Below are 27,413 nucleotides of genomic sequence, written 5' to 3'. Positions count from 1 at the left end.
TAGTAGCCTTAGACATAAATATGTGGCAACTCATACAGGGCTAATAATTTCAGCTAGGGAAGTAGAACATGATTTTATTTGTTGAACAGAATTGCCCAGTATTTCCTAAGATGAGGACGAACTGTTTTAAAAAAATGTGTGGGAAAACTATTAAGTTGGTCCATGGGCGATCTGATTTCATGTCTGAATTTACCTGCAATTGTAATCCTAGCACTGGAATAGCTGCGTTCTAAGCTAGGAGAAGGAAGTAAGTTGAGTCTTTCACTTTTATCAAAAACAAAGAATCTTTCAAGTCCTTGATATTGTTCACTTATAGGCTTACTTCTGAGGGCTATTTCTTGTAACAACTAGGAAACAAAATATTCAACAGAATTACGTTTTTTATCTCATCAAGGCGAAGCAGCACATTCGTTCATTGACACCTACTGTGTTCTTGACATGGATTCTGCCCTCATCAGGTTTAGGTTCTAGTAGTGGAGACATAAATAACACAACATTTATATAGAGTAGGTTCTGAAAAATGTGTAAAACTCAATTATTACGGTAATTATCTAAAAGCTGCCATCAATCTAAGGAGGACAGAAGTTCATGAAACAAAGTTTTTCTTTTTCCTTTCTTTCCTTTATTTTCTTCCCTCAGTGTCTTTGCATATAAATTACTCTGAAAAATAGAGTCTCTCTCATATGCTGTGCTTTTGAACTAGTGTCTTTGTCTATACATAAAATAATCTCAAAGATGAAAGTAAAATACTGATGGGAATAAATCTGATCTGACCATGGTCATAAATCCAAGTTAACAAAATACTCATCGTGAAGCAAATATGCAAGTAGAAAACAGACAAGAGCGAGCTAAGTAATTTGTAAAGTTTATATAGCTAGAAGCTAGCAGACCTAGGTTTTGAATATAGATCTGTCTGATTTGGAGTCTAGGCTGATTCCACCACCCTATGAATTCATGTTTTGATGTGCTTTCATTTTAGGGAAGAATTTAAATGGGATTAAAAGCACATGAGTCTAGTAGGAAACAGATTAGAGACTCAGTCATGAGAGCTTTAGATGGACTTAAAATATAACCAGAGTGGCTATAAGCATTTAACAGTTCCCTAATGGATCTAATTAGTGCCCAAATGCAGTGTTTCAAGGGGGTAACCAAAACAAAGAAAATTACTATAACTCTATCCAAATTTATAAGTCATATAATAGATAAATTACAAAACCAAGCTGGTGATCAATAAAGCATTTCTTTCAAAGACAAATCTAAGTCCTCTCTACTCTTGACATCTTCACTGGCTCTTCTAGACGCTGATTACCAATTCACAGAACCCTTTCAGCTCCAGTGGAGCCCATATTTGGTCTAGACAATTGCAAATCTGAAAAGGTGTTTTAAAGCCTTGGTTGACAGATAAGAACAACGAGAGTGGGTGTGTTTGTTTTTTCCAAACTCACAAAGTTAACTATTAGTAGTTTCACAACCAGAACCAAGTGCCCCTGACTTGTCCATGTTCTTCCTGGCACGCGACCCTACCTCACTGCTGCTGCTCGACAAGTTAGTACTTAATTCCACAGGCAGTGCCACCTTTATGTAGGACTCAATTTCTGAAAAGTGAAGCGCAAAATGAACTTTCTTACACTCCATTTGGAAGTCAAGAAACGTCATTGCTGAAAATTGCCCCTACTGCTCACTCTTGAATTTTTTACTGGAGCACAACAGATTTCTAAGGAGTTTCTGCTCAGGGAATGACTTTGACTAGGAAAGGAGGAGAATAAAAACAGTTCTTGTCTAGTCATTAGGGATGAAAAGAAAGTAGATTCTACCACTATATATAAAGCACCGGGCTCCATGATGTAATCATTTACACTTACTTTTTACATTAATGGTAGAAGGGATCAAAATATGATTAGCAGTTTTTTAACATTTCAATGTTGATTATGCAATATGTAGATATGTACAACACATAACTTGACCACACAATTTAATGTCAGTAATTTAAAAGACTTGCTTCAGATATCTATATATTAGACTTTATGAGCTAATTGTATTATTGCATTGAAGTCTACATATTCTATTCCAGTACAGGTTTTAGACTTTTGTTATACCTGAGTGTATCCATAAAAAGTTACGATTGTCTTAAATGTTTCCAAAAATGCTACCAGACTCATACTCCATGTGTTCTTTTACATTTAAATTTTAACATGTTTTTAAGATCTATCCATGTTCATAAAAGTAGCTCTATTTCATTCATTTTAACTGCTACATTGCTTTCCATTATATGAATTACCATAGATTATGTATCTGTGAGTTTTTTCTAAATGCCTTTTATTAGATTATAGAAGATAAATTCTCGCCCTGGGGCAAAGGTCAGGAAGGCTGACGTCCAGTATAGAAGAAGTGGGTTCACCGTGCTCAGGATTCTTCCTCCTATAAGCCAGCACCCTGCTTGTGCAGATGGCACCTCACCCTCTTCATGATGCCCTGTGGAACCTGAGAAATTAGAGTCCCTGTTGTTCTGTTTGCAGAAAGTCCTTCTAGGATCAATTGTTTTCTCCATTAGAGGAGGGGGTAGAAAAGCCCATGTGCAGTGGGGCTTTATTTTGGGGGATCTAATATCGGCTAAATTGTGGGAATGTCTTTCTAGGAGGGATTGGGATTTACTTTTGCCAGACACATCAGAATATCAAAAGGCATGGATGAACATTGTGAATTTCCTGGCTTGGAGATTCTGAGCAAGAAATGTACATTCAAATTCTATACCTATGCTAAAGCAAGGCCCAAGGTATCCATTTTTCGGGTAAGATGTTTATTGACTTGGCCCAGATCCCCTGCAGACATCCTTTTCCTTTCATCTTGCTGCACCTGTGAGAATGTTTCCTAGTGTATTCCTCCAATGACTGAGCAGACTTTAGGGATCTAAGGTTTTTGCAGAGATCTCAGTTCCAATTTCCCACTTCAAAAACGGAGAATACCTGTCATGAAGTGGGCTCAGAAATCCAATGCCCCAGACAAAAGCAGCAGCAGCTCAAGTATTCATTCTCTTACTTTTTTGGTCCCACTTTCAGTTCAGTCATCAGAGAGATTCATTTCAAATAACTTTAAAGCATTGTTAAAATATTTGACTGGCCCAATTTCCAAAAAATTTAACATTTGAATTACCCAATTTCCAAATCATTTATTATTCATAATCATGATTACCTAAGATTTTTAGTATATAGAACAGAGATTCAAATATAATTTTAAAATTTGGCAATAGTGCAATAATGAGTTAATTTACCCTTTTTTTCCTCTAAGAAGAAACAAAAACTACACCCGTTTCTTTATTAGCAATATTCTTGAAAGAATTATCTTTTAAACCTTAAATTGACGTTAAGCCACAAAAACTGATTCTATCTACATATCTGTATTTATTTCAGTTTAACCAGTGAATATACAGTAAAAAGCTAGATGGAATTTCTTATACTAAGTTAATCATAATAATGAATTTCATTTAGAAAGTAAAAGCACTCTTGGCATGGTGCATGAGATGGGTCTTAAAGTATTATTTGTCATAGAAAACTATATGTTATAACGACATTTACTTTATTAGAATTTGTTTCATAGTCATTAACATTCTTTCCCATATGAGTCACTCTTCTATTATCTTGTGATAATACAAGGTAAGATATTTTAATTTCAACAGGAAGTAGCATTTAAGAATACATTGTGTCAGTATGAAATTTTCTTATGATGTTTCCTATAAAATTTTCAATATAATAACATAATAGAGATTTACCAGTGGTGACTCTGTAGGTTTAGAATCTTCAAAGTTTGGCCTCTCATGCAGATTGCTAAATTCCAAGGATTCTTTGATGTCTTGAGATAATTTCTCCTTACTGGAAGGATTTTCTAAATCTATATTTGGCAAAGAATCCTTGCCCCTAAGTGATATGCAGGAGTCAACAGATTTTTTATTACTTTCTGTATCTATACTTTGCTCTCTGAAAGTTCTTTCCAAAAAGCTGCTTTCTCCTAATTTTTCAACCGCAGGAGAATAAACATCAGGATCCACAATGATGTCACAATCTGTATTTGAAGTTCCTGCTATTGAAAACACACATTTACAGAAGTTAAATAAATTTAAGCAAATAAACTGATTAAACTGTTCATAAACAAAAAGTTCTGTGGTGTCAGCTTTTACCAGTAAACACTTTTATCAACATTTCTTTTTTTTTTTTTTTCTGCTTTATTTCCCAAACACCCCCCCGCCCGCCCCCCGTACATAGTTGTATATCTTAGTTGCAGGTCCTTCTAGTTGTGGGATGTGGGACGCCGCCTCAACGTGGCCTGACCAGCGGTGCCATGTCCGCGCCCAGGATCTGAACCCTGGGCCGCCGCAGCGGAGCGCGGGAACTTAACCACTCAGCCACGGAGCCGGCCCCTCAACATTTCTTTATTGAGTTCTCAGTGTTAAAATACTTTTACTCTGTTTATGTTCATAAATGATAATCATAGTTTACTTATATATACATTCGAACCTGAGTGAGACCAATGAAGGGAGCTAAGATTTTGTTTTGTAATGAAATCTTGAAATTGAGGCAAACTTTTATTTCAGCCGGTAGTTCAATTCCCACTTTCCTAGCCTCTCACCCACTCAAGTTTTACAATAGCAATTTATGAGACAAAATGCAGAGGGAACCTTATTTCCACGTTTTACTTCTTTTCCTTAGCATGCCTAGTGCTGAGCAGAGGGCAGAGGGAAATCTGCCAGATGAAAGAGCAGCAGCAGTTAGGGGCACAGAAAATGATTAAGCTGGGACACCTGCCTCTGGAAAGCCACAAAATGAGCACGATTATATTAGTCACCTACCTCATTAAGTCTGCTTTAAATAAATCACTCAGTTTAGATCACTGGTTTTCAACCTGGCGGCACAATGGAATCATCTGAAGGTACTGTTTAAAAGTGTCAGGGTATGAGCCTGACCCCAAACCAATTAAATCAGACTCTGGCAGTGGGACTGAAGCATTGTTTTGGTGTTCTCCCCCCTCCAGCAAATTCTCCAGGTGATGATAATATGCAGCCAGGGTTGTGAAACATTGGGCTAAATTTTCTGAAGAAGGAAAAGTCTTTAAAAAGCTTGCACCATATTGCTTTCAATCAAAATAAAAATGTGTATACCATTATCAAGATTGAATACTGCTTCATCTGATTATAACTATTCTCTTTCCAATATAAATATCTCATCTCTATAAATAGACCATCTAAAATAGTAGAGGCTATGACTAAAATAGTCTCTAGTGATGTAAATTCTGCCTTGCAGCCTAAAAGACCTGTTGCAATCAAAGGTTTATAAAATTCTGCAATTATACATAGTATTTAGAACTTTCACTTCTAACAACTATCACCTCTTAAATTCTGTGAGAAATGCAATAACTTATAAAAACTTTATAAAGGGTACTTAATGAAACTTCCATAATAATGATGTACTTCCCTTCTAAACTTGAATAGAAATTATCTGATTTTTTTGGTAGAAATGGATGCTGTTTCCTATATTTAAATGTCTAAAACTAACCATCATAATATTTTTGCAAGATTGCAAACTTCCACTATTAGGATCTATTGCTGCTGAAAGTGACGAAACAGCCTGTTAATAATGTTTAAAATGCAATGCAGAAAGTATAGGTATGATTTAATTTAGTCTAGTCATTGGAAGCCCTGTTAAGTCATAAAAATTAGATATCTTGGCTCAACATCAAAAATCAATTAATCTAACGTCACATCAACAGGCTAAAGAAGAGAAATTACAAGATTGTATCAATAGATGCAGAAAAAGAATTTGACAAAATCTAACACTTACTCATGATAAAAAAAAATCTCTCAGAAAACTAGCAATAGAGGGGAACTTCCTCAACTCAATAAAGACTACCTACAAAGAACCTATAGTAACATCATACTTAATGGTGAGAAGCTAGACGCTTCACCCCTAAGATAAGGAATGAGGTAAGGATGTCCCCTCTTACCACTCTTTTTCAACATCCTACTGGGAGTCTTAGCTAATGCAATAAGACAATAAGAGGAAATGAAAAGTATACAGATTGGGAAGGGAGAAATAAATCTGATTTTGATGACATGATTGTCTATGTAGAAAATCCGAAGAATCTACAAAAGCAAAACAAAACTCCTGGAACTAATAAACAATTTTAGCAAGTTTTTAGGATACAAGGTCAACATACAAAAATCAATCACTTTCCTATATGCCAACAATGAACAAGTGGAATTTGAAATTAAATACGCAATACCCTTACATTAGCATTGAAAAATGAGATACTTAGGTATAAATCTAACAAAATACATACAAGACCTATATGAGGAAAACTACAAAACTGTGATGAAATAAATCCAACAAGAACCAAATAACTGGAGAGATAGTCCATGTTCATGGATAGGAAGACTCAATATTGTCAAGATGTCAGTTCTTCCCAACTTGATCAGAAGATTCAATGCAATCTCAATCAAAATCCCAGCAAGTCATATGGAAAGTTTATATGGAGAGGCAAAAGACTCAGAGTAGCCAACGAAATATTGAAGGAGTAAACTGAAGTCAGAGGACTGACACTATACTACTTCAAGAATTACCATACAACTATTGTAATCAAGACAGTGTGGTATTAGCAAAAGTACAGAAAAATAGATCAATGGAACAAAATGGAGAATCCATAAATAGACCCACATAAATGTAGTCAACTAATCTTTCACAGAAGAGCAAAGGCAATACAATGGAGAAAAGATAGTCTTTTCAACAAGCAGTGCTGGAACAACCAGACGTCCACATGCAAAAAAATGAATCTGGACATAGACCCTTTATCCTTCACAAAAATTAACTTAAAATGGATCATAGATCTAAATGTAAAATGCAAAACTAAAATCCCTAGAACACAGGAGAAAATCTAGATGATCTCAGGTACGGTGATGACTTTTTCAGTTACAGCCCAAAAGGCACGATCCATGAAAGAAATAACTGGTAAGTTGGATTTTATTAAAATTAAAAACTTCTGTTCTATGAAAGACACTGCCAAGAGAATGAGAAGACAAGCCACAGACTGGGAGAAAATATTTGCAAAACACATATCTGATAAAGTACTGTTACCCAAAATATACAAAAGAATTCTTAAATATCAATAGTAAAAAACACAACCCAATTAAAAAATGGGCCACAGATCTTAACAGATACCTTATCAAAGAAGATATTACACAGTAAACAAGCACATGAAAATATACTTAAACTCATATGTCATTAGGGAATTGCAAATGAAAACAACAAAGAGATATCACTACACAATAATTAGAACAGCAAAAGTCCAAAATATTGACAACACCAAATGCTGGAGAGGATGTGGAGAACAGAAACTCTCATTAATTGCTGGTGGGAATGCAAAATCATACAGCTACTTTGGAAGACAGTTTGGTGGTTTCTTATAAAACTAAACACACTATTACCACACGATCCAATAATCATGCTCCTTAGTATTTACCCAAATTGAAAACTTATGTCCAAACAAAAACCTACACGCAGATGTGTATAGCAGCTTTATTCATAATTTCCAAAACTTGGAAGCAACTAGATGTCCTTACGTAAGTGAATGTATAAGTTAGGGTACATCCAAACAATAGAATATTATTCAGCACTAAAAGAAAATGAGCTATCAAGGCATGAAAAGACATGGAGGCACTTTAAATGCATATTACTAAGTGAAAAAGGAAAATCTGAGACGGCTCCATACTATATGCGTCCAACTATATAACATTCTGGAAAAGGGAAAACTATAGAGACAGTAAAAAGATCAGTAGTTGCTAGGGGTGAGAGGGGACAGAACTATAAAAAGCAGAGCCTGTGCTCTGTGAAGGTAATCTAGGGTTTTTAGGGCAGTGAAACAATTTTGTTTTGTACTGTAATGGTGGATACACGTCATTATACATTGTCCAAACCCATAGAATGTATAACTCAAAAGTGAACCCTAATGTAAACTATGGACTTTGGGTGATAATGATGTGTCATGTACATTTGTTGATTGCAACAAATATACTACTCTGGTTTTGGGATGTTGATTGAGGAGGAGAAACTATGGCTTTGTTGGGGCAGAAGGCATATGGGAACTCTGTACTTCCTGCTCAATTTTGCTGTAAACCTAAAACTTCTCTAAAAAATAAAGTCTATTCGAAAAAATTAAGTATTTTTAAAGTAACACATATAGGTATTTATGTTCGCCATTTTCTCAAAGGCAACTGGGACACCATACACCAGGTGGGCGAAAAAAATACCTTCTGGATTAGAAATACAGAGCCCTGTAAAGTCCGAAGTTCCCATGTGGGTATCATTCATAGTCAGTCATAATTATTTACAGCCTTAGTATTTGAAGATGTCAAAACCAGCAGGATTACCACAAATCACTGTTCTCTACCATCTGCTACCCAATCAGAAGGTAATCACCAATTTTACAAGTATTTTAAACAACAGTCTTAGTATCTCTCACATCCTTCACATAAGATATATTTATTGTTTTTTCTGAAAATCCTAAGTAGATCAAGCATAATATTTGAAAGGCAAATTGAAAGTAATCTAGTTCCTATATTTTAATTTAGGAAAATGAGGTCTAAGAAAGGAAGTGACATATCCAAGGTCACACAGTGATTTAAGACAGAAATGGAAACAACATCTGACTCCCAGGATACTTTGCTGTGACTGTCTTTAAACGATGATCTTACCATCTGGAGATTGAAAACAGACAGTCGCACACAGCATTCTAATCTATAGATCCCAAGAGAATGACCAGTAATAGCAATGTAGGTAAACAAACAAGATGATTTGTTTTATTCTGGTTTTATCACTTATGTGAAACTCCACATCAAATCTGAATATCTTGGGAAAAGATTTAACACAAGGGAGAACAACAGGGGGCCAATCAGACTTTTGTCACTAAAAATTCATCCATATAACCTTTTAAATGCTAGCTCCATCCATAATAACTTTTAGAGAGACCTATATTGGTGCTTTTTCTTCCAAATACAAACACTGTTGTCTATTGACTGAAAAGAGTATTTTCTAGAAAACTATATATTTTCAATAAATTTTCTTCTGAGTAGTAAATTTTCTGGGTTTACAATGAACAGCATTATAGGCAAATCTTTTGTATACTGCAATACTCAATTGGTTTTATTAAATTACCAACGTTCATTGTTAACAATATTAAGCAAAAGAAAAAAAGTTACCTTTTGAGTTATCTTTACCATAAGAAGAGCTATTGCTCAAATGAAGACGTAAGAGGTCTGTTTTTCCCTTGGTGAAAACATGATGTTGATGGATGTCGTTTTCATACAGAAAAGTATTCTGATAATCATGAAATGAGCAACTTTCATGTTTAGGGACAGGCAAAATAACAGAATTTAAAGAAATCATATTAAAAAAGAAAGAAAAAGTACAAGCTTATTAAAGCAAATATAGTAAAACCTTCATGGAATAGAGTTATTCATATTAACAATATTTATTTTAACCTTACTGCGGACACATTCTAAACTACAAGTAACTAAACAGTGTGATGGATGTAAAAGAAATAAGCAACTGGGCTAAATCTGATTAACTGCAAAATTTCAATTGAAAGTTTCTTTTTTAAATCATTCTGAAATACTTTTTGCTCCTTGTATTCTTTCTTCTAAAAATGGAGTTATCTTTCAAGCTTATTAAAATCCAGGTTGTGTTACTTACATAAACTTTTTATTTGTTCATGAATGAACTAAAAGAGCTAAAAAGCCGTATATGGTATTTATGTTTAAATTTTTCATGATGATTACTATATACTAGCATAGTTATAATTTAAATAATATTTTCTATGAATTGAATAATATATTTAAAAATACCTAATAGTTACGTAAGCTCTATATAGTACTATCACAAAAACTCATGGATTTTGCTTAACCAGAAGGTCTCCTTGTGTCACTTATGATCCTTTAAGACTCTTCTTAGAAAAGAAGCTCTATGGGCACCTCCAAACCTGAGCTGCAAAACTATTGCCACACCATGATCAGTAGCTTTTTCTGCCTTCTCTAACACCATACATGGTGAGGCGGTCAAAGCAAAGACTTCAGATAAGATATATAAAAGTATGAAACTAGAGAACAGGAATGCTGTTCATTTCCTTTGGGATACAGTAGTAGATATAAACCTCTAATCTACTGACTAGAATGTTGTCTCCTGCCAAAAGCACTTTGCTGCTAGATGTCTGGGTCTATTTGTCCAAACATGGGGCTTTTCGAGTCCAAGGGCATCACTTACGCCTGTTGCTCTTACAAAATGCTGACAGGGGCCTACGTTGATGTGAATATATAAACAAAGAATCGGTCTAGGGGCTGCTTAACAGGAACCTCATTTTGGTGTTTACCCAATTTAATGCTCTGTAGTCAAAACACTTGAAATCCTAGCTAAAGTTTCAACATCAAAGGGGACTTGGAATAATTTTTAACCTTACTAACAGACACAACCAGATACTATTTTTTATTTGGAAATGACAAAATTCTACAAAAAAGCTACAAAGTGAACTATTATTCTTCATGTATTTGCTTTATCACACAGTGAACATAATAGGAAGTAATCTATAGTTTCGTAGCTCTTTTTGTCTCTCAACCTAATTATACCTGTTTTTATTTAGGGTTCATAACAAAGCGAAGTAAGGAAAATCCACGGAGTATCTTTGGAGAAAAGAAAGCTCCTACGAAATAAGACATGCTCAGCCATTTCAAATAATAATCCCTAAATTCAGAAGCATCAATTAAATAATCCAGATATTGAGTATAAATCTATTATAGAAAATATTCCAACTATTGAATGCCAACAAATATTGGCACTATTGTACACAAATTGAAACATGGCTTAAGTAAAACATATTCTAAACATACTTTAAAGTCACATGTTTTTTATGTATGAATTTCTCATTTAAAGAGACAGCTGATTTTTTTCTTGGTTTTTAATACACATCAAAGCGCGTTAGAAATGTCTTACCTTTGCTGGCTGTCTGCATCAGCTAACTCAACTTTGTAAGGCACGAAGTTCCCTGGATCTTCAATGTCCTCTTCGCAAGTCTTATTAAGTGCATGTTATATAATGTTAGTATGTTCAATAAATTTACTATACATTAACCAGCTAACTTGTGGGTAACATTTAGAGAATTTTCCTGCTATAAATATTGTCATGAGCTCTCTGACCATATGCCATAGAACACGAGTTCTAAGAGAACTAAATATATTCATCAGATATTTGTTGAGGGCATTTGCAGTCAGTCACTTTATCATTACTGTCATATCTAGAACCAACAATAACAACTTATGTCTCATTATGTAACTACTAAGTGCCGAGGAGATTAGTGACTAAGATGTTGCTACTTCTCTGGCCAGCATGTTGTAAGTTTACTCTCGGCATCAACACTTTAATGACAAGCACATACACATATATATGCATGTGCAGATGTATTTATTTGTTCAATATCTTGAATTTATCCAGAGGAGAAATAAAAATGTTGCTAGGTACACACACAGAGACACACACACACAAAGCGGAAGCTACTAACATGAAGAAAGTAGTATTAAAAAGGCACTTCCTCCAAGCTGGTCTTTTTCTGTGACAATAACAGTAACAGCAATATTGAAGAGAAGTGGGCCATTCAGCTACTGGATAACTAGACAGAGATGTACTGAGTTTGCAACAATTTAAACCTTTTACCTGGAGCTGTAGCACTGAGCAGCTCCAGCTCTAGCTGGTTCTACCTAGCATCTACTAGAAATTTGTATTCAAGTCATTGTTAGACTAAATCCCTTAAATCTTAATACTGTTTTTCCTTTAAATAGAAAATAATATTAATTGACATTCAAGAAACTAAATGTATACAAATTTTGTTAAAGAGATGCCATATAATGAGACTAATCTCGTTTAAAAGCCTGATAACATAAAGAACTAAATAAAACAAACACTAAACTACTTTTCTATAAAAGAGTGAAATGTCTTTTCATCTCCCATACCACATGCTTCCTAAAAGATGACACAGTAATCAATTCAGCTCACAAATTTACTGTCTACATTAAAAATAATACTCTATTTTTTCCTATTAGAGTGTTTCAATTTAAACAGTTGTAAATTTCCTATTAAGCTATGTTGAATTATGAAAGAAATTTTGTTGAAAATAGCATATAGTTGTAACTATATGAGTTTCCTGTTTGTTAAGTAATATGAATGGTCATTATGCACTTACATCATCTAGTTCGACTATTTTTAAAGATGGTTCAGGCCTCTCTACGTTTATTTCTTCTACTGGCAGAAAAAGAGCTGGCTGTTGTACTTTGGTCTCCTCAACTAGGAAATAAGATTAGAAAATAATATCATCAAAGAACATACCTTACCTCATAATTTCCTATCTTCAAATAATATAGCCAACAATAAAAAATTAGTGTTCTCCTGTACATCCACACAAAGATTTAAATGCCGTCAATTTCCCTGGCTCAAGTTAAATATACATCTTCTTAACATTCAACTTTTAAGTGAAACTATTTAAATTAAGGCAAAGTAAATCTAGAGAATGGGAAGAAGAGTGTGGGTGATTTTGATCTGGAGACAAAGGCTACATTGTCCAATTGAGAATGATACAGCAAAGAAAACCAAAAGCAGATGCTGATCAATGCTTACTGTATATAATTTGAAATAATAAATTTGAAAATATCTAATCAGGGCTGAGCTAACCATCACTATCTTCATCATTTTCATTCTGAGAACACTGTGCCTCACTGGCGGTTTTACACTGAGGTATGAATGTCTCCAGCAGCATGTTTCGAAGTTGCTCCTGTGGAGTTCTACAAAACAAGAAAAAAGCAATTAAAAGACTAACATACATTATCTGAAACTTGCCCAGACAAGATCTTGATTTATTTCACAAACAAGTGAGTCTACAAAATTAATGATGAAACCGTAGCTGTACCTCTAATTCAGGGAAGAAAAGTATATTTATATAACAGTATCTTAATCCACTAAAATAATTTAGTAAATCAAATTAACATCAAAGATTTTTTAATTGCGTATACTACTGTTTTTCATTTAGGATGAAAATCAAAGTTATGAGAGAAGTCAGCGTTCTTGCAAAAGCCACATGGAGTCCATGAAACATACCACGCTATTTAAAAAGCTAATTTATGCATGTGTGTTGTGTCTCACAGCCTTGGCATTATATTGATAAGCTCTAAGAGAATCTAAAGACACTTTTCTAAATTTCCACCATGCAAAATAGGATGATAAAATAGGCTCCCATGAGATGAATCTGAGGTGTTCTGGCTTTGGCATGTATCAACCAATTTACCATGAGGTTTGATATGATGTCTCATGTTGGGGGCAACGAAGCACAGGAATTCTCAGAGATCAAGAGTGTGCATTTGGTTCCAGAGGATATTTCCAAATTATTGGGGAGGGGCTCACTTTTAAATCAAGAATATAAGTAGTGCACAGCCCTCCTAGACCATGCAAACTCAGAGTCCCCACATAAAAGCAGGACCTTCTTAACGATATTAGTAGGTAACATCCACACAAAATTTAAAATGCACCCGGCTCTGTTCTAAACAATTTGGGTTATTAAATCTTAATAAATAATTAAATAGGCACTATATTATAAATATTAAATATTAAATAGGCACTAGTATTATCTTAATTTTACAGAAGAGGAAACTGAGGCACAAAGAAGTAAACCAATTTGTTCAAAGTCATTCAGGTAGTAAATGCAGAAAAGAAATTTGAACCCAAGTAGTCTGCCTCCCCGAGCCCATGTTCTTAATAATTACTCTAGATTGCCTCTTTTACAATTTGCAAAGGCACTAAATATTTAATAATCTCCTGCAATCTATGGTTATGTGCATTTTCCCGATATACGTAATGTATATATGAGAAAACTCCAAACTATTTATATATCATTCAGCTTTGTGTCTCAACAAATTTGATGAGCATGCCATCGTACATACACAATTTAATTAAATGATAGAAAATATTAGAGTGAAACTCAAAGACAAACTGGCACCTGGATACACTGCACTAAAAATTCAATCATATATACACGTAAATGTACTATTATCCAGATGCTCCTTCTTCATGAAATGAAAACTTATCTAATTTTTCATAAGTAAAGCCCTGAATCAAAGACTTATAGAGTCTAAATAACAAAGTGTTAGAGCTGAAGGGGCCCTACAGATTGTTCATTCTAAACTCAATACTTTGCAGACAAGAAAACATGAACCAAGAGACCTTAAGTGATTCTTCCATGAACAACTAGTCAGTCAATGAATTAAATTTGCCTTCTGGATGCTGGGACCCTCGCACCAATGCTTTATTAAAAGATCATGCCACATTAATAAAGGATGAAATATCTTTTAGAATAGGATTATCTCACCAGATTTTTTGCTTTTAAAATTTAAACAAATTTATCAAGCATTGACCAGCTCATTTCAGAAAACTTTTGATGAGTGGTTCTAAATTTATTCTGTGAATCAGTGTTAGGCTGTTTGCATCAGAATCACTATAAAAGATCTTCTTTAAATGCAGAGCATCATACAGATCCTTAAAAACACTGATTTTTAGGTCTGTCTGGGGTTGGGTTGAGGAATTGGTATTCTAAAAACTTGCCCCTGGCCCTTCTGATGATCAGCTAGAATTGAGGAGTACATGTAATGAAGAGTAGGGGAATTAGAGTAGGGGTACCAGTTCATTGCTAATATCCATTCTTAAAATACTCTAAATCCACATCTTATGCTCTCTTTCAAGAAACTTTCCACGCATTTAAAAGATCCACTGGATATATTAAGACCATTATTAAGATCTATCAACACTCATGTATTGGTTGCAGGTAAAATACAAAAATGCTACTGTCCAAATCAGAAAAGAAATTCAAAAACAATGTACAATAGATCATATATTTATAAGCCTATTATAAAACATCGTAATGAGAGGCAAAAATAAAGTGTATACTGTGTTCATGGTTATCAACATGGGAAACTTTTCCAAAGCAGAGCATCAGAAATTTGTGAATTGTAAAGGGATAGCCCTACACTAGCATCTGTAATTAAGACATAAAGAATTAACTCAAAAAATGATTACTGTTAAAAAATAACTGTGTAGGGCCAGCCCAGTGGTGCAGCAGTTAAGTACACATGTTCTGCTTTGGCGGCCTGGGGTTTGCCGGTTGGGGATCCTGGGTGCGGACATGGCACCGCTTGGCAAGCCATGCTGTGGCAGGCGTCCCACATATAAAGTTGGGGAAGATGGGCCCAGATGTTAGCTCAGGGCCAGTCTTCCTCAGCAAAAAGAGGAGGATTGGCAAAGGATGTTAGCTCAGGGCTAATCTTCCTCAAAAAAGAAAAAGAAAATTAAAAAAGAAAAACTGAGTAAATAAGACCCTAGTAATTGTGTTCACTAACTCTTCTTTTCTGCTAAAGAAATTTGCCAATGGTCAGTATTCAGCATAGCTCCGGACTTCATGTGCCTGTGATTACAACTTCTTATATTGTCCAAGTACAAATGATGGTGGTCATTTAATACCAAAATTGTGCTTCTTTTACTGTATAAAAAACTCAATGTGAAAGGCAGCCACCAAAAAAGATGTGACCTTGGGATTACTTTTATGTACTAATTCCTAAGCTAGAAAGTGGCAACTGACAAGTATCCACTACTGAGTTTCACACCTGAAGGACTGTTACGGGTGTCATACTTTAAAAGAGATAGAGACAACTTCGAAGGTAGTTACACAGGAATAACCAGAACAGTATATGAATGAACTCAAAACCCTGCCACATAAACCACAATGGGATATGAATATGTACCTATTAAAATGAACACCAACAGAAAAATATTCAAAAGTAAACAGGCACTGGGAAAGACGGAGAGCAACTCGAACTCTCCCGCGTTGCAGGAAGGAATGCAAAATTGTGCAGTTGCTTGGAGAATAGTTTGGCAGTTTCCCGTAAAGACACACATGCACTTACCACACAAGCCAGTCGTCCCAGTCCCGGGCGTTTACCCAGGGAATTAAAAATTTCTATTCAAACAAAAACCTATATACAGATGTTTATAACAGATTCAGTCACAACTGCCAAAAACTATAAATCAGCAAGGTTTCCTTCAACATATGAGTGAATAAACTGTATATCACCATGATGAAATACTACTCCACAGTAGAAACGAATATATTTTGATTAACTCAAGAACATGGATGAATCTTAAAGGCATTTTGCTAAATGAAGGACACAAAAGGCCGGATACTGTAGACTAACGATATAAAGCACTGTACACAAACAAGTTACTCTATCATTGGCAAATTTGCTTCTCACAGTGAAGTTAGTTAGCAGTTTTGAAACTACTGGATATACATATACACTAGGGTTGATAAATTAATTAATATATCACAGATGATGAGGGCCAGGATTCTCACTGTAGGTGAACAAAACTACAAATAAGCAGAGAGAGAATGTAAATGAACCGTGCGATGCTGGTTTGCAGTCAGAGGTATGAGTGTGAACTCATAGATGATGTGAGCTCAACTCATAGATAAACACTCACGTAAAGTGTTCACTTTAATGGATGTTCTGTTAGATAGGCACAGAAATAAATTTAGATGCATGTGCATACTGGGGTAGTGTACATACATATCTACCTGTTCTCTGAGAAGGCCTAGACTCTGACACCTGAGTAGCAATGAGCACACCTCGACTGCAGATCTTGGTTTCTGAACACCATTCTCCAATAAAAGGAATCAGGATTCTTTGGAGAAATGATTCCCGGGGCAGGGAAGTGCATCTTGAGTGCCAGAAAAATAAAAAGATGTTCAACGCAAACCAACCAACCAACAAAAAAAGGATAAGGAAAGGTTGAAAGGACAGAGAAGTCAACCTGAAAGAGCACTAAATGATCAAAGGAGGAAGTATTTGAGCCAGAAAATAAACAAAAATAGTATTGCATACTAATCTTAAAAATAAAAAAAGTCATGAGTCCACATAAATAAACAATTGAAGAAATGAATGAAAGTAGGAAAAGGGGTATTCTTCCTGGAAGAATTAATAATTAATAAACTATATTAATTTATCAATCTAGTAAATTAGATGATTAATTGGAGCAGGAAATAGAAATAGGGAAATAGAAAATCACCAATAGAACAGGAGAGTAATAATTGTTGCAGGCAAAATCCACTGATAAATACTAAAATTAGTGGGTGAAAGTTTAGGAGAAAATGAGATTTTACATCATCTCAAAATATCTCCCCAAAAATATTTGTTAATTACTATGATGTGAATGTTTGTGCTCTCCCTCAAACTCATATGTTGAAATCCTATCGCCCAATGTGATGGTATTAATAGGGAGGGCCTATAGGGTCGATTAGATCAGGAAGGCAGATTCCCAGATGGGATTAGCACTCTTATAAAAGAGCCCAGAAAGAGTCATGTGAGGACACAGAGAAAAGAGGGCCATCTGTGAGTCAGGACACAGGTTGTCACCAGATTTTGAATCTGTTGGTACCTTAATCTGGACCCCCCCCAACCTCCAGAACTCTGAGAAATAAATATTTGTTGTTTATAAGTCACCCAGTCTATGGTATTCTGTTACAGTAGCCCAAAAGGACCAAGACATTAATTATAAAGGGAAAAGAGTGATTTTACAGAGGAGAAACTTAGCAAGCACCACGTTAACTATGTGTTCAAGGTTAACATGCTGGTAATGAGATATACTGACAACATGATCCTGTGATATCATGCCCTGAGAAGGGCATATCCTCTCTGAGGTATTCTTCCTCAAAATGCAACCTTAATCTAATTATGAAAAAATATCAAATAGACCCAAATTGAGTACAATCTATGAAACACCTGGCAGGTGCTCTTCAAAAATGTCAAGTGCATGAAATAAAAGGAAAGACAGAGGAATTGTAATAAATAAGGAGATACGACAAAAACGCAACGTGGCATCCTGGATTGGATCCTACAGCAGAATAAGGATGTTAGTGAAAAAACTGATGAAATTCAAATAAAGTCTGTAGTTCAGTTAATAACATTATTGGTTTTGATTTCTTGGTTTCTGTGGTTATGCAAGATGTTACCATTAGGGAAAGCTGAATGAATGATATATGGGAATCCCTTATACTATTTTGCAGTTCTTCTGTATGTCTTACTGCAAAATGAAAAATTTAAAAGGCAAAAATCTGCCATATGAAAAACAGGTGAAGAGGCATGGGGTAGATAGTAACCTGTCACACACAAGCTTCAAGGGAGACATGAGGGCTGATTTCAAAAATCTGAAGTGAATGCCATGGAGAGGATAAATTCAGTTTGCTCTATATTGGCTTAATTGGTAGAATTATGACCAAGTTTAGAAACGAGCCAGAGACAGATCATAGCTCATTAGGAGATTTTATAGCAGGCAGAATGTTCCAAAGATGGAATGGGCCACCTCCTGGGTGGTTTTGTATGACTGAAGGTGAAGCAAGGGCTTGATGACCATTCCTCAGGTACATTCTAGACAGGTCCTCCAACACCTCACTCCTCAAAATGTGGTTCAGAGACCAGAGTCATCCACACCAGTATCACCTGGGAGCTGTTAGAAATTCAAAATCTCAGGCCCCGCCCAGACCTACTGAAGGAGAATCTGTATTTTACCAGAGTCTCTAGGTGATTCATAGGCACAACGAAGTGGGGACAGCACTGTTGCTGGACAACTGAGCTGATGGCCTTTAAAAGCACCTCTCAATTAGTTCATATGATGGTAAAACGATGAATGACTCTAATGTACTCAGTCATCATTGTGGTTTACTATTTTAACAGTTTAGTTTTTAAACAACATGTGAAATGATGCATCTAATGCTGTAGTCTTTGAATAAAATATATTTGAATATTATTATTAAAACTACAAAATTAAAGGTCTAATTAACTTAAAAGTAGATTCGGAATAGTAGAGCCTTGAAAGTTTATGCTAATGTAAAAGAACTGACAGCAATATTCCTTCAAAGTAATCTTTCATTTATCACATTATTTTTGCTATTCTTAAATGCTATGCCATATTTGTGCCTTTTCCCCACACATACATTTCCATTTCTCAAGGCAAACTCTAAATTAATGACTTAGCATATACATAAATAGAATTAAAATTCTTATTAGAACAGTGGAAACGTCCTAGGGATTTAATATTGCTTTAAAATTATTTATGCAAATATGAAGCACACATACAAAATTGTTACAGAAAGCATGTCACACAGCAAGGAGCATAAATAGCTTTTATCCTTCTTGTTAATAATGCAAAAATTCAGAAAATACCTCCTGTGTTTTTTAAGCCATAATTTTTCCATATAGGATAAACTGTCTTCTTTAAATTCAATCTTAAGTGGCTCTCTCCAAATTTTTAGATTAGTTTGTACTTCACATTCTTCCAGTGAGTCTATAAAAATAAACATAATGTGCATAAGTAATGTAACCTCATCTAGAAATTACTACATCTTCTCTCAAGATACAAAACCTACCATTTTTGAGGCAAATATGCTTTGATATTTATCTATATAATCAATAATTCTAGGTTAAAATAATGAAAAATATTGAACTTGGTGATTTATTAAATGACCATATAGTTTTCTTCAATAATCCCTTGAAATGAAAGGATGCTATGATTCACAAAGTTTTTTAAAGCAACTAATTCTTTTAAATAATAAAAACAAATACAAATAGATTCATTATATATTCTATAAATGCACACACACATAAAGGTATGGATTATAGCCACTGACAATAATATTTACACATTATGGGAAACAGAAAATAAATAACTCAGAACAGCACCTGCAGGAGACAACTGTCCTCAAGAATTTATATCTACACGGCAGTTTACTTCCAGATGTTTCTGAAGTACTACTAAATTAAAATGACTATTGAGAGAGTTCTAAAACTGATGGAGATTTCTGGGAAAGAAAGTAGTGTAAATCAGGGATTACTAGTCTCTCCACTCTCCCAGATATCACCCCTCTCTCAAAACTGACCATCATAGGGGGAGAAATGTTGGAGGAGAAGAAAGGAGAGTGATAAAGATAGAAAACATTATTTTTATAGACTTCAAAACTACAGAACAGTCACAATCTCACTACAGACTTCAATGATTAGCTTCCAGAAACAGCCAAATGTCAGCAACAGAAATAAACTAAAAGAATGTAACTCTTCTTCTTCCCAAAGACTAGAGCAGCACTGAAGAAAGCAATTGGAGAAAGTCCTGAGAAAAACCACCAGAATGCATTAAAGTGAAAGAGCAGGAGTCAAGGACGTGAGCAAGTAAGTCATGGGGAAAAGGAGATCCCTCCACTATGAGTCCCCGTTTCCACTGCAAAACAAAATATTTCTTGACAGTGAAGCTGAAAGAAAAACTGAATACTCACTGTTTTTTACTGCGTATGTCATAGAGAAGAGCCACTGGGCTTGAGAGATAACCCCCAAATCTAGGATGATGAGGAGGAAGGAAGAAAAGCAGCTGGCCTGTGATTCACTCTTCTCCCATTACCAATGACACAGTCCCAGGAAAGCAGGATAGCAGATGACCTGGGTTAATTTGCTTGTAAATATGTTAATAACTGTTGACCTTCTGGCAAATAGATTAATGCTATTTGCTAGAAGGAGAATCTTTAGCTACGCAATACATTTAGCACGACAGCCCTTGTGCAGGATTGCTTATAGAAAACAAAGCTAGAACACACGGACTTGTAAGGTACATCTCCCTGAAAAATGCCACAGAAGCTATGTAACTGGGGTTTTCATTTGCTCCCCTGTCTCATGGGTCACTGGCTACTTTTTGTGAGAATTTGTGTGAGATGTCCCTTTGTTCATATTGATGGGATGGTGGGTATTTTCCTTAATAGATAGTGCAAAAGTGTTAACGGGAAAATATGCCTGACATGTTTGAAGAACAGACAGGAGGCCCGTGTGGCTGAAACAGAGCAAGCCAGGAGGAGAATAACAGGAGATGAGATTACAGAGATAATGGACTTCCGATCACATGGAAACTTCTAGGCCATTGTAAGTACTTACTTGCCTTTCACATAGAAGGAAAACAACCTTTAGAGGACAGTAAAATAAAATCAAGTTAGAAATCAGTAACAGAAATAACTAGAACACTTGGAAACTGAAAGAACATTACAAAGCTAAAAGGCCAAGAAACATATCAAAGATGCTCATTGTTATTTTTAATGAGGTACACAAATTAAATATACCATTTCATCTCCATCAGGCCAGCAAAAATTTTTTGATCTGACAATGTAAGTGCTGGTGATTATGGAGAGCAACCAAACCTCTTATGCAGGTAGGAATGCAAACTGATACAAATACTATGGTAAATAATTCAGCTTTATCTAGTATCATTGAAGACACGCACACCCTGTGACCCAGCTATTCCACTCCCAGGAATAGACATCCTAGAAATGCATGTTTGTGTGTACCAGAGACCCATACAAGAATATTCATAATAGCATTGTTCGTAACGGCAAAAGTGGGAAACAACCCAAACAACTATCAACATTTAAACAGGTAAATAGTTGTATATTCATATAACAGAAGACTATTAAGCAGTGAAAATGAATGAAATACAACTATGCACATCTTCTTGGGTAAGTCTCAGTAAAATAATATTGAGTGAAATAAACAAGTTGCAAAATAATACATATACTATCTTTCTATTTACATAACATCTAATACATGCAAAATTAACAATAGATTGTTTAGAGATACGCACATGCAGTAAGCTGCAAAGAAATCAAGAGAATGAAAAAACACAAAACTCAGGTTAGTGATAATCTCTTAGAGGGGAGAGAACAGGTGCTTACTGTTTCATTTTTCTCCATAAGCTATATAAATTTTACAAATGTTATTTTATATCTACTTAATACCTTAGGAAAAGGAAAACATTTACAAACATATACACATAATACATACACAAAAACATCATTTATATAATACTCTGGGACAAAAAACTCACATATTATATCAACAAACATCCTCGTCTTAATGATCCTCCACAGCAGCCACGCTGTTAACCTCACTTCTTTATTTAAAAACACTATCTTCCATTGGCTTTTACAATAATATGCTTTACCAACTTTCCTCCTATATCTATGACATTCTGTCTTCTTTACAGGCTTATCTTTCCAGGCCACTAAATGTAATTCCTCTCTAGTCTGTTGGGCTATAACACTCCTTTCTTGCTCTTTAAGGTTCAGTCATCCACAATTATCTTCAGTTCCGTTAACACAATATGTTCCCTCCACCACAGACCCTTTGCACATACTATTTTCTGTCCTTATTCTTCAACTCATTTTCTAGACCTCAATTCAAATCTTTGTTTCTTATAAATCCTTTTTCTGACCACCTGTATCAGTTGAGATCCTGACAGGAAAAAGAATACTCAAGGGGGTAATTCAAAGAAGGTCAAATGAAGGGACTAATCACCATTTGATAGGGTTAAGGAAACGAGTGATGTTGAAGTATCCAGAGACTGAAAACAGTGGAAAGCTGTTACCAACCCTAGGTTTGAAAGGACAAAATAAGAGAACTGTTATAAAGTCATTGAAAGCAGTGGCTGTGGGAGAGATCATCTGAGTGGCGTTAATAACATAGGTAGAGAACACAGACTGCAAAATCAGTGGGCAATATCAAGACAATCAACGTCTTTTCAGACTATATAATGTTGGAAAGCAGGAGAGTTAATGTAGGTCTGGAGGAAGGTTGTGAAGGTAGACTGTTATCCCTGACATATGAAATCAAACTATTTCTGATTAACGTTACTAATAGAAATAGAAGAGGATATATTTGATAGGTGAGGGATCAGAAGCTACAGCCCACAGGTCAAATCTGGCCCACTAACTGTTTTTGCACGGCTTTCGAGCTAAGAGTGATTTTAAGTGATTTAAAAAGTCAAAAGAAGAATAATATACTATGACATGTAGTAACAACAGGAAATTCAAATTTCAGTGTCCATAAATAAAGTCTTTTTGGAATATAGCCACGTTCATTTGTTTATGTATCGTCTATGACTGCTTTCACACTATAATTGCAGAGTTGAGTAGTTGAGTAGTTCTGAATGACTCTCAAAACCTAAACTATTTATCTGGCCCTTTACAGAAAACTTTACCAAGCCATGTACTAGGTCCATAGCTGCCCATGCAGTCACACAGAATGTGTTGGTTTTCTCCAGTAAAGACACTATATCCAGAAAAGCAAATGCGATTGGCATCATCATCATCTGATCAAGTTCACTATAACCAGTAGTCATTCTGCGAGACCACTGGCTTTTGCACCAAAAAGGCAAATTAAATGGAAATATAATAAAAAGAAGTATTCCTGCATCTTTCAGTCTTTGATGGTGGCATTAATCTCTGCTATTCCCAGAAATGTAGTATTGCCTTCTGGCATGCAATTTTAGCATAGTAGTTGGTGGCAGGGGACAATTCTAGGGTCTTCTACTTATGTGTTACCATAGCAATCTTTATGCCACAGATCAGACTACCCATATAGAGATTCTGTCTGTTAGTAAGTATATCCATTCCTACTATACATTTAAGACTGGACAAATAACCACATAATGGTCCCACAGTCCCAATGCATTACCATTAGACAGAATTAAGACAAGACTTCATCGATCACTTCACTTCCACAAACCCCTAAGACTGACTGGTGGACTATGGTGGTATTTAGAGTCTCCAGGGATAAGTGTCAGCTCAGAGCTAGAATCTAATAACTCCTTTGAAGGTCTGGACATTGCCTTTCCTCGCTGCATGTTTATTCTGGTAAATAGCCATAAGTTCTGTGGTAAAGGCTTGGAGGAAGATATATAGTGTGCCCCTGTGGCCATACTACAAAATCCTTAAAAAGATTCAGCCTCTATCTCAATTAAGAGGCTCGAGATCTGTGGACTGGCTTAGGTCTAGGAACTTTATAAAAACTCTGAATCCCCAAAATGGTGGCTCAAGTTGAGTCTCTGCCCAGAGACAGAAATGTTCTACTCATAAAAGTAAAACAAGAAACTGTACAACTTTTTCATTCCTAGGTATCCCAATTAGCATCACAGATCTCTGTGAATTGAAATATTCTGATTACTACTCTTCCCTGCCCCTTATTTTGGTAATTTTTCCACCACAACTTTGATGATTATGTGCCAACACCTGGACTCTACCAATCCAGGTTTTCATTATTCCTTTGAAAATAGGCAGCTCAATTCACTTAAAGCATCTCCTTCCACAACTATCTTCAGCCTATAGAGGAAAGCCCACAACAAACCTTTTTCAGGATACTGGTGCTTAATATCTCAGCAATGAGAGAGTCCTCTGGGCCCTCATAGATGGTAGAGTTAAACCTGCATGAGCAGGTTGTACATTATCAATTCCAACATTTCTATCTTCCAGAGCCTTCAAATTTCTTCCCCTACAAAACGTCAGGGAAGTTCCAGTATCTCAATCTCATAAACTGAAAAATCAAGTCCAGGCTTCAATTAACCAGTTTAGTAGGTGGATTGTTAATGTCATTGCCGAAGAGCTTGAGCCAACAGATTAAGACTCAAATCCTATGCGAGTACATCTATACTGATAAATTCAACCTCATCTAATCTGATATTTAGCTTCCTTAATCCAACATTCTTCAAATCTCTTCCTCTAATTGCTTCCCAGATTCATGTGATACAAGTTGACAAAATACTGCAACTTCCTCAGTGCGTGGTAATTTTCATGGGTGTAGGTATTGCACTTCTCCATCCAGGGTATGCTGATCATTCGATTGAATCTCTGACCTCCACTTGGACTGTGAGTGCCAGAAGAGATTGTCATTGCTTTTGCACATCACTTTCCCCCACAGCACATAATATGTACTCATTATTTGTTGATGGAATGATAATAACAGAGGAATGTTTTCTTCCCTTAACATTTAAAACATTACTTATACCTAAATATTGGCAAATAATGAAGAACAAAATTTATTGGCAAAAAATAAAAATAGCCAACAACATTTCACAAGTGTTAGTGAAAAGCCAGTTAAAGATGAAAGTCATTTACTGTCTATCAAATTGTCTAAAGTTAAAGAACTATATATATGGGTAAATAGCCATCTCACGCATTGTCAGTGGGAGCATGACTGACACAGTCATCATTTTAGTGGACAATTTGACAATATTCATCAAAATTTTATAAAATAAGTCACCTCTAACACAACATTTCTAGATTTAGAAATTCATTTTAAGGCAATCATACAAGTGCACCAATAGCTAAGATGATCATCATAACTTCTTTACAATAGTGAGAATTAGAAATGAAATAGCCATCAATAAAGGTCTAATTAAGTAAATTATGGCATAGAGAACACTATTCAAGTTACAAATGATGACATGTATCTATATTTATATGAAAAGTTGTCCATGACAGAATCTAAGGGAAAATGCAAGTTAACAAATAGCATATACAGTATTACCCCATTTATGCTTGTGTGTGTGTGCGTGTGTGTGTGTGTATGTGTGTGTAATGATGTGTATTAAAAATTTGGACCAAAATGTTAACATTTATTATCTCTAGATGGGAGGATTAGGATATTTTCATGTTCTTCTCGGTAACTTTTTATATAACAAAATCTGTTAAAATAATCATATTACTTTCATAATATAGTCATTTCCACTATGAAAAACAAAAATTTTAAATGGTTTTGGATTTCTCTAATCTAATCTGATTTAATTTATCAAATCAGTCCCAGTATTATTTTAAATACTACGTATTTCAAAAAGGACAATTAAAAAGGTATTTCCATGGAAGTCAATTCATTTCAGAGTAAAAAAGAAAAAAAATCAAAATATGAAAATACAAATAAAAAGCACATAAAATAACACTGCCAAAGGGAGGTATATTTAGGTACATACTAAAAAGAGAGTATACAAATGAAGTCTTGGAAATGTTAATGAAATTGACGCATCGTGAGCAAATATAGAAAAAAATATTTGAAAGAGAGAACATTATTTAGTAAAAACTCCAATTCTAGTTGGGAAGATGGTGTGTGATACCTTGATATTAAGAATTACTCTACGTTATACAGGAGGAATAATCAGGAGAGTTCCTTCACTGGAAAAGAATGAAATGAAATAATAAAATTGGATGCTGTCAACCAAGATACATGATTAAAATTTATCATCTATCATTATATTTTCAATGAAAAGCAACTGGAAGTCTCTAAAAGATTCTGAGTAATAAAATTAATAAATCACACACTTTAAAAGCACATGAAAATTCTCAAGAGATACCAGGAAACTTAAAGCAAAGATACGGTACACTCCAGTCATCCAGATCTTCAATGTCTAGAACATGGGTGCGAAATCATCACACAGAAATAAAAACAAGAAATATTTCTTCCAAAAGAAAGAAAAACAAAACACAAATCAATTCTCCCTCTAAAGTCCACAGTAGCCCTTGAAATATATTTTAAGACATTCATATAAAAAAACACTTTACCTCTCTATCTCACAGATGGTCCCATTTTATGTTTTGTAATTACATCTCAAAAAGGAATAGTTGTCCTCGTAAAAATTTCCTGGTAGGAGAGGGGGAGCTGAAAGAATCTAGTTTGCCATTCATTCAACAGCCTGTATTTGTCAGAAACAAACACAAAGACCCCCAGTGGCCAGTATTCATACATATTAAACCACTAACCAATAGTCACACAGCGAGTACTCCCTTGGGGAGTTTTATCAAACTGCTATCCCGATGTTACTAGTTTTTGAACATTCCATCTATATTCACAGAGAATGGAGATAAATAAAATAAACTCAGCTTTACCTTACAACATTCATTTTATAAAGATAGGTGTACCTGCTTTTGCTGCTTGTAAGTTCTGTTTCTCATTGTCATCATGATGTCCAGTTCCATGTTGATTTAAAACTTCCTGAAAGGACTGGGCAGATGCTTCTTCATCAAATGATCCTCCACACAAGAGCCTATCTCTTGGATTTGTACATTCTGCTCTTCTTGTTGTTGAAATTTCTACCTAAATTAATTAAAAATCTATCTAAGTATGCTTTACTAAATTTTCTGTATCTTAAAAGACAGGTAGCGTTAATTATCAGGTATTATGAATCACACATTATTCTGTAACTTGAGTGTTTTTAAGTTGTACTTATTTGTTTGCTTTATTGACTTCTTTAAAACTCCATTGACAATTATAAACGGTCTCTTCAGAAATTATTAAAACTAGAGCCTACAGGACTGAAGATTTACCACTAGTTATTCATCAGTGTTCTCCCTGGAAAGCTGCAACAGCCTTGTATCTAATCCTGCTTCTCCAACCGCCTGCTCCCTGCAACCTCCCACAGCAGAAAGAGCAGTTTCTGAACACGTAA

The 27,413-nt window shown here is 35.1% G+C and overlaps 1 protein-coding gene across 7 annotated transcripts in view; it reads right to left on the bottom strand.

The window, feature by feature from the left end:
- Positions 1-27,413, bottom strand: part of ZBBX (zinc finger B-box domain containing) — a 109,436-nt gene that overhangs the window by 26,738 nt on the left and 55,285 nt on the right. For 6 of the 7 annotated variants that reach the window (XM_044771027.2, XM_044771026.2, XM_070509550.1 and 3 more), the window contains 8 exons: positions 26,887-27,061; positions 19,337-19,457; positions 12,750-12,859; positions 12,265-12,365; positions 11,022-11,101; positions 9,239-9,378; positions 3,767-4,074; positions 194-347 (listed from right to left, as the gene is read on the bottom strand). In XM_044771027.2, the coding sequence (XP_044626962.1) occupies positions 194-347; positions 3,767-4,074; positions 9,239-9,378; positions 11,022-11,101; positions 12,265-12,365; positions 12,750-12,859; positions 19,337-19,457; positions 26,887-27,061 (1,189 nt within the window). The remainder of the gene's footprint in view (positions 1-193; positions 348-3,766; positions 4,075-9,238; positions 9,379-11,021; positions 11,102-12,264; positions 12,366-12,749; positions 12,860-19,336; positions 19,458-26,886; positions 27,062-27,413) is intronic. The other variant, XM_044771029.2, reaches the window with a different exon arrangement.

Source organism: Equus asinus, chromosome 5 (assembly GCF_041296235.1).
Source record: "Equus asinus isolate D_3611 breed Donkey chromosome 5, EquAss-T2T_v2, whole genome shotgun sequence".
NCBI lineage: Eukaryota > Metazoa > Chordata > Mammalia > Perissodactyla > Equidae > Equus > Equus asinus.
This window is presented reverse-complemented; position numbering and strand designations above follow the sequence as displayed.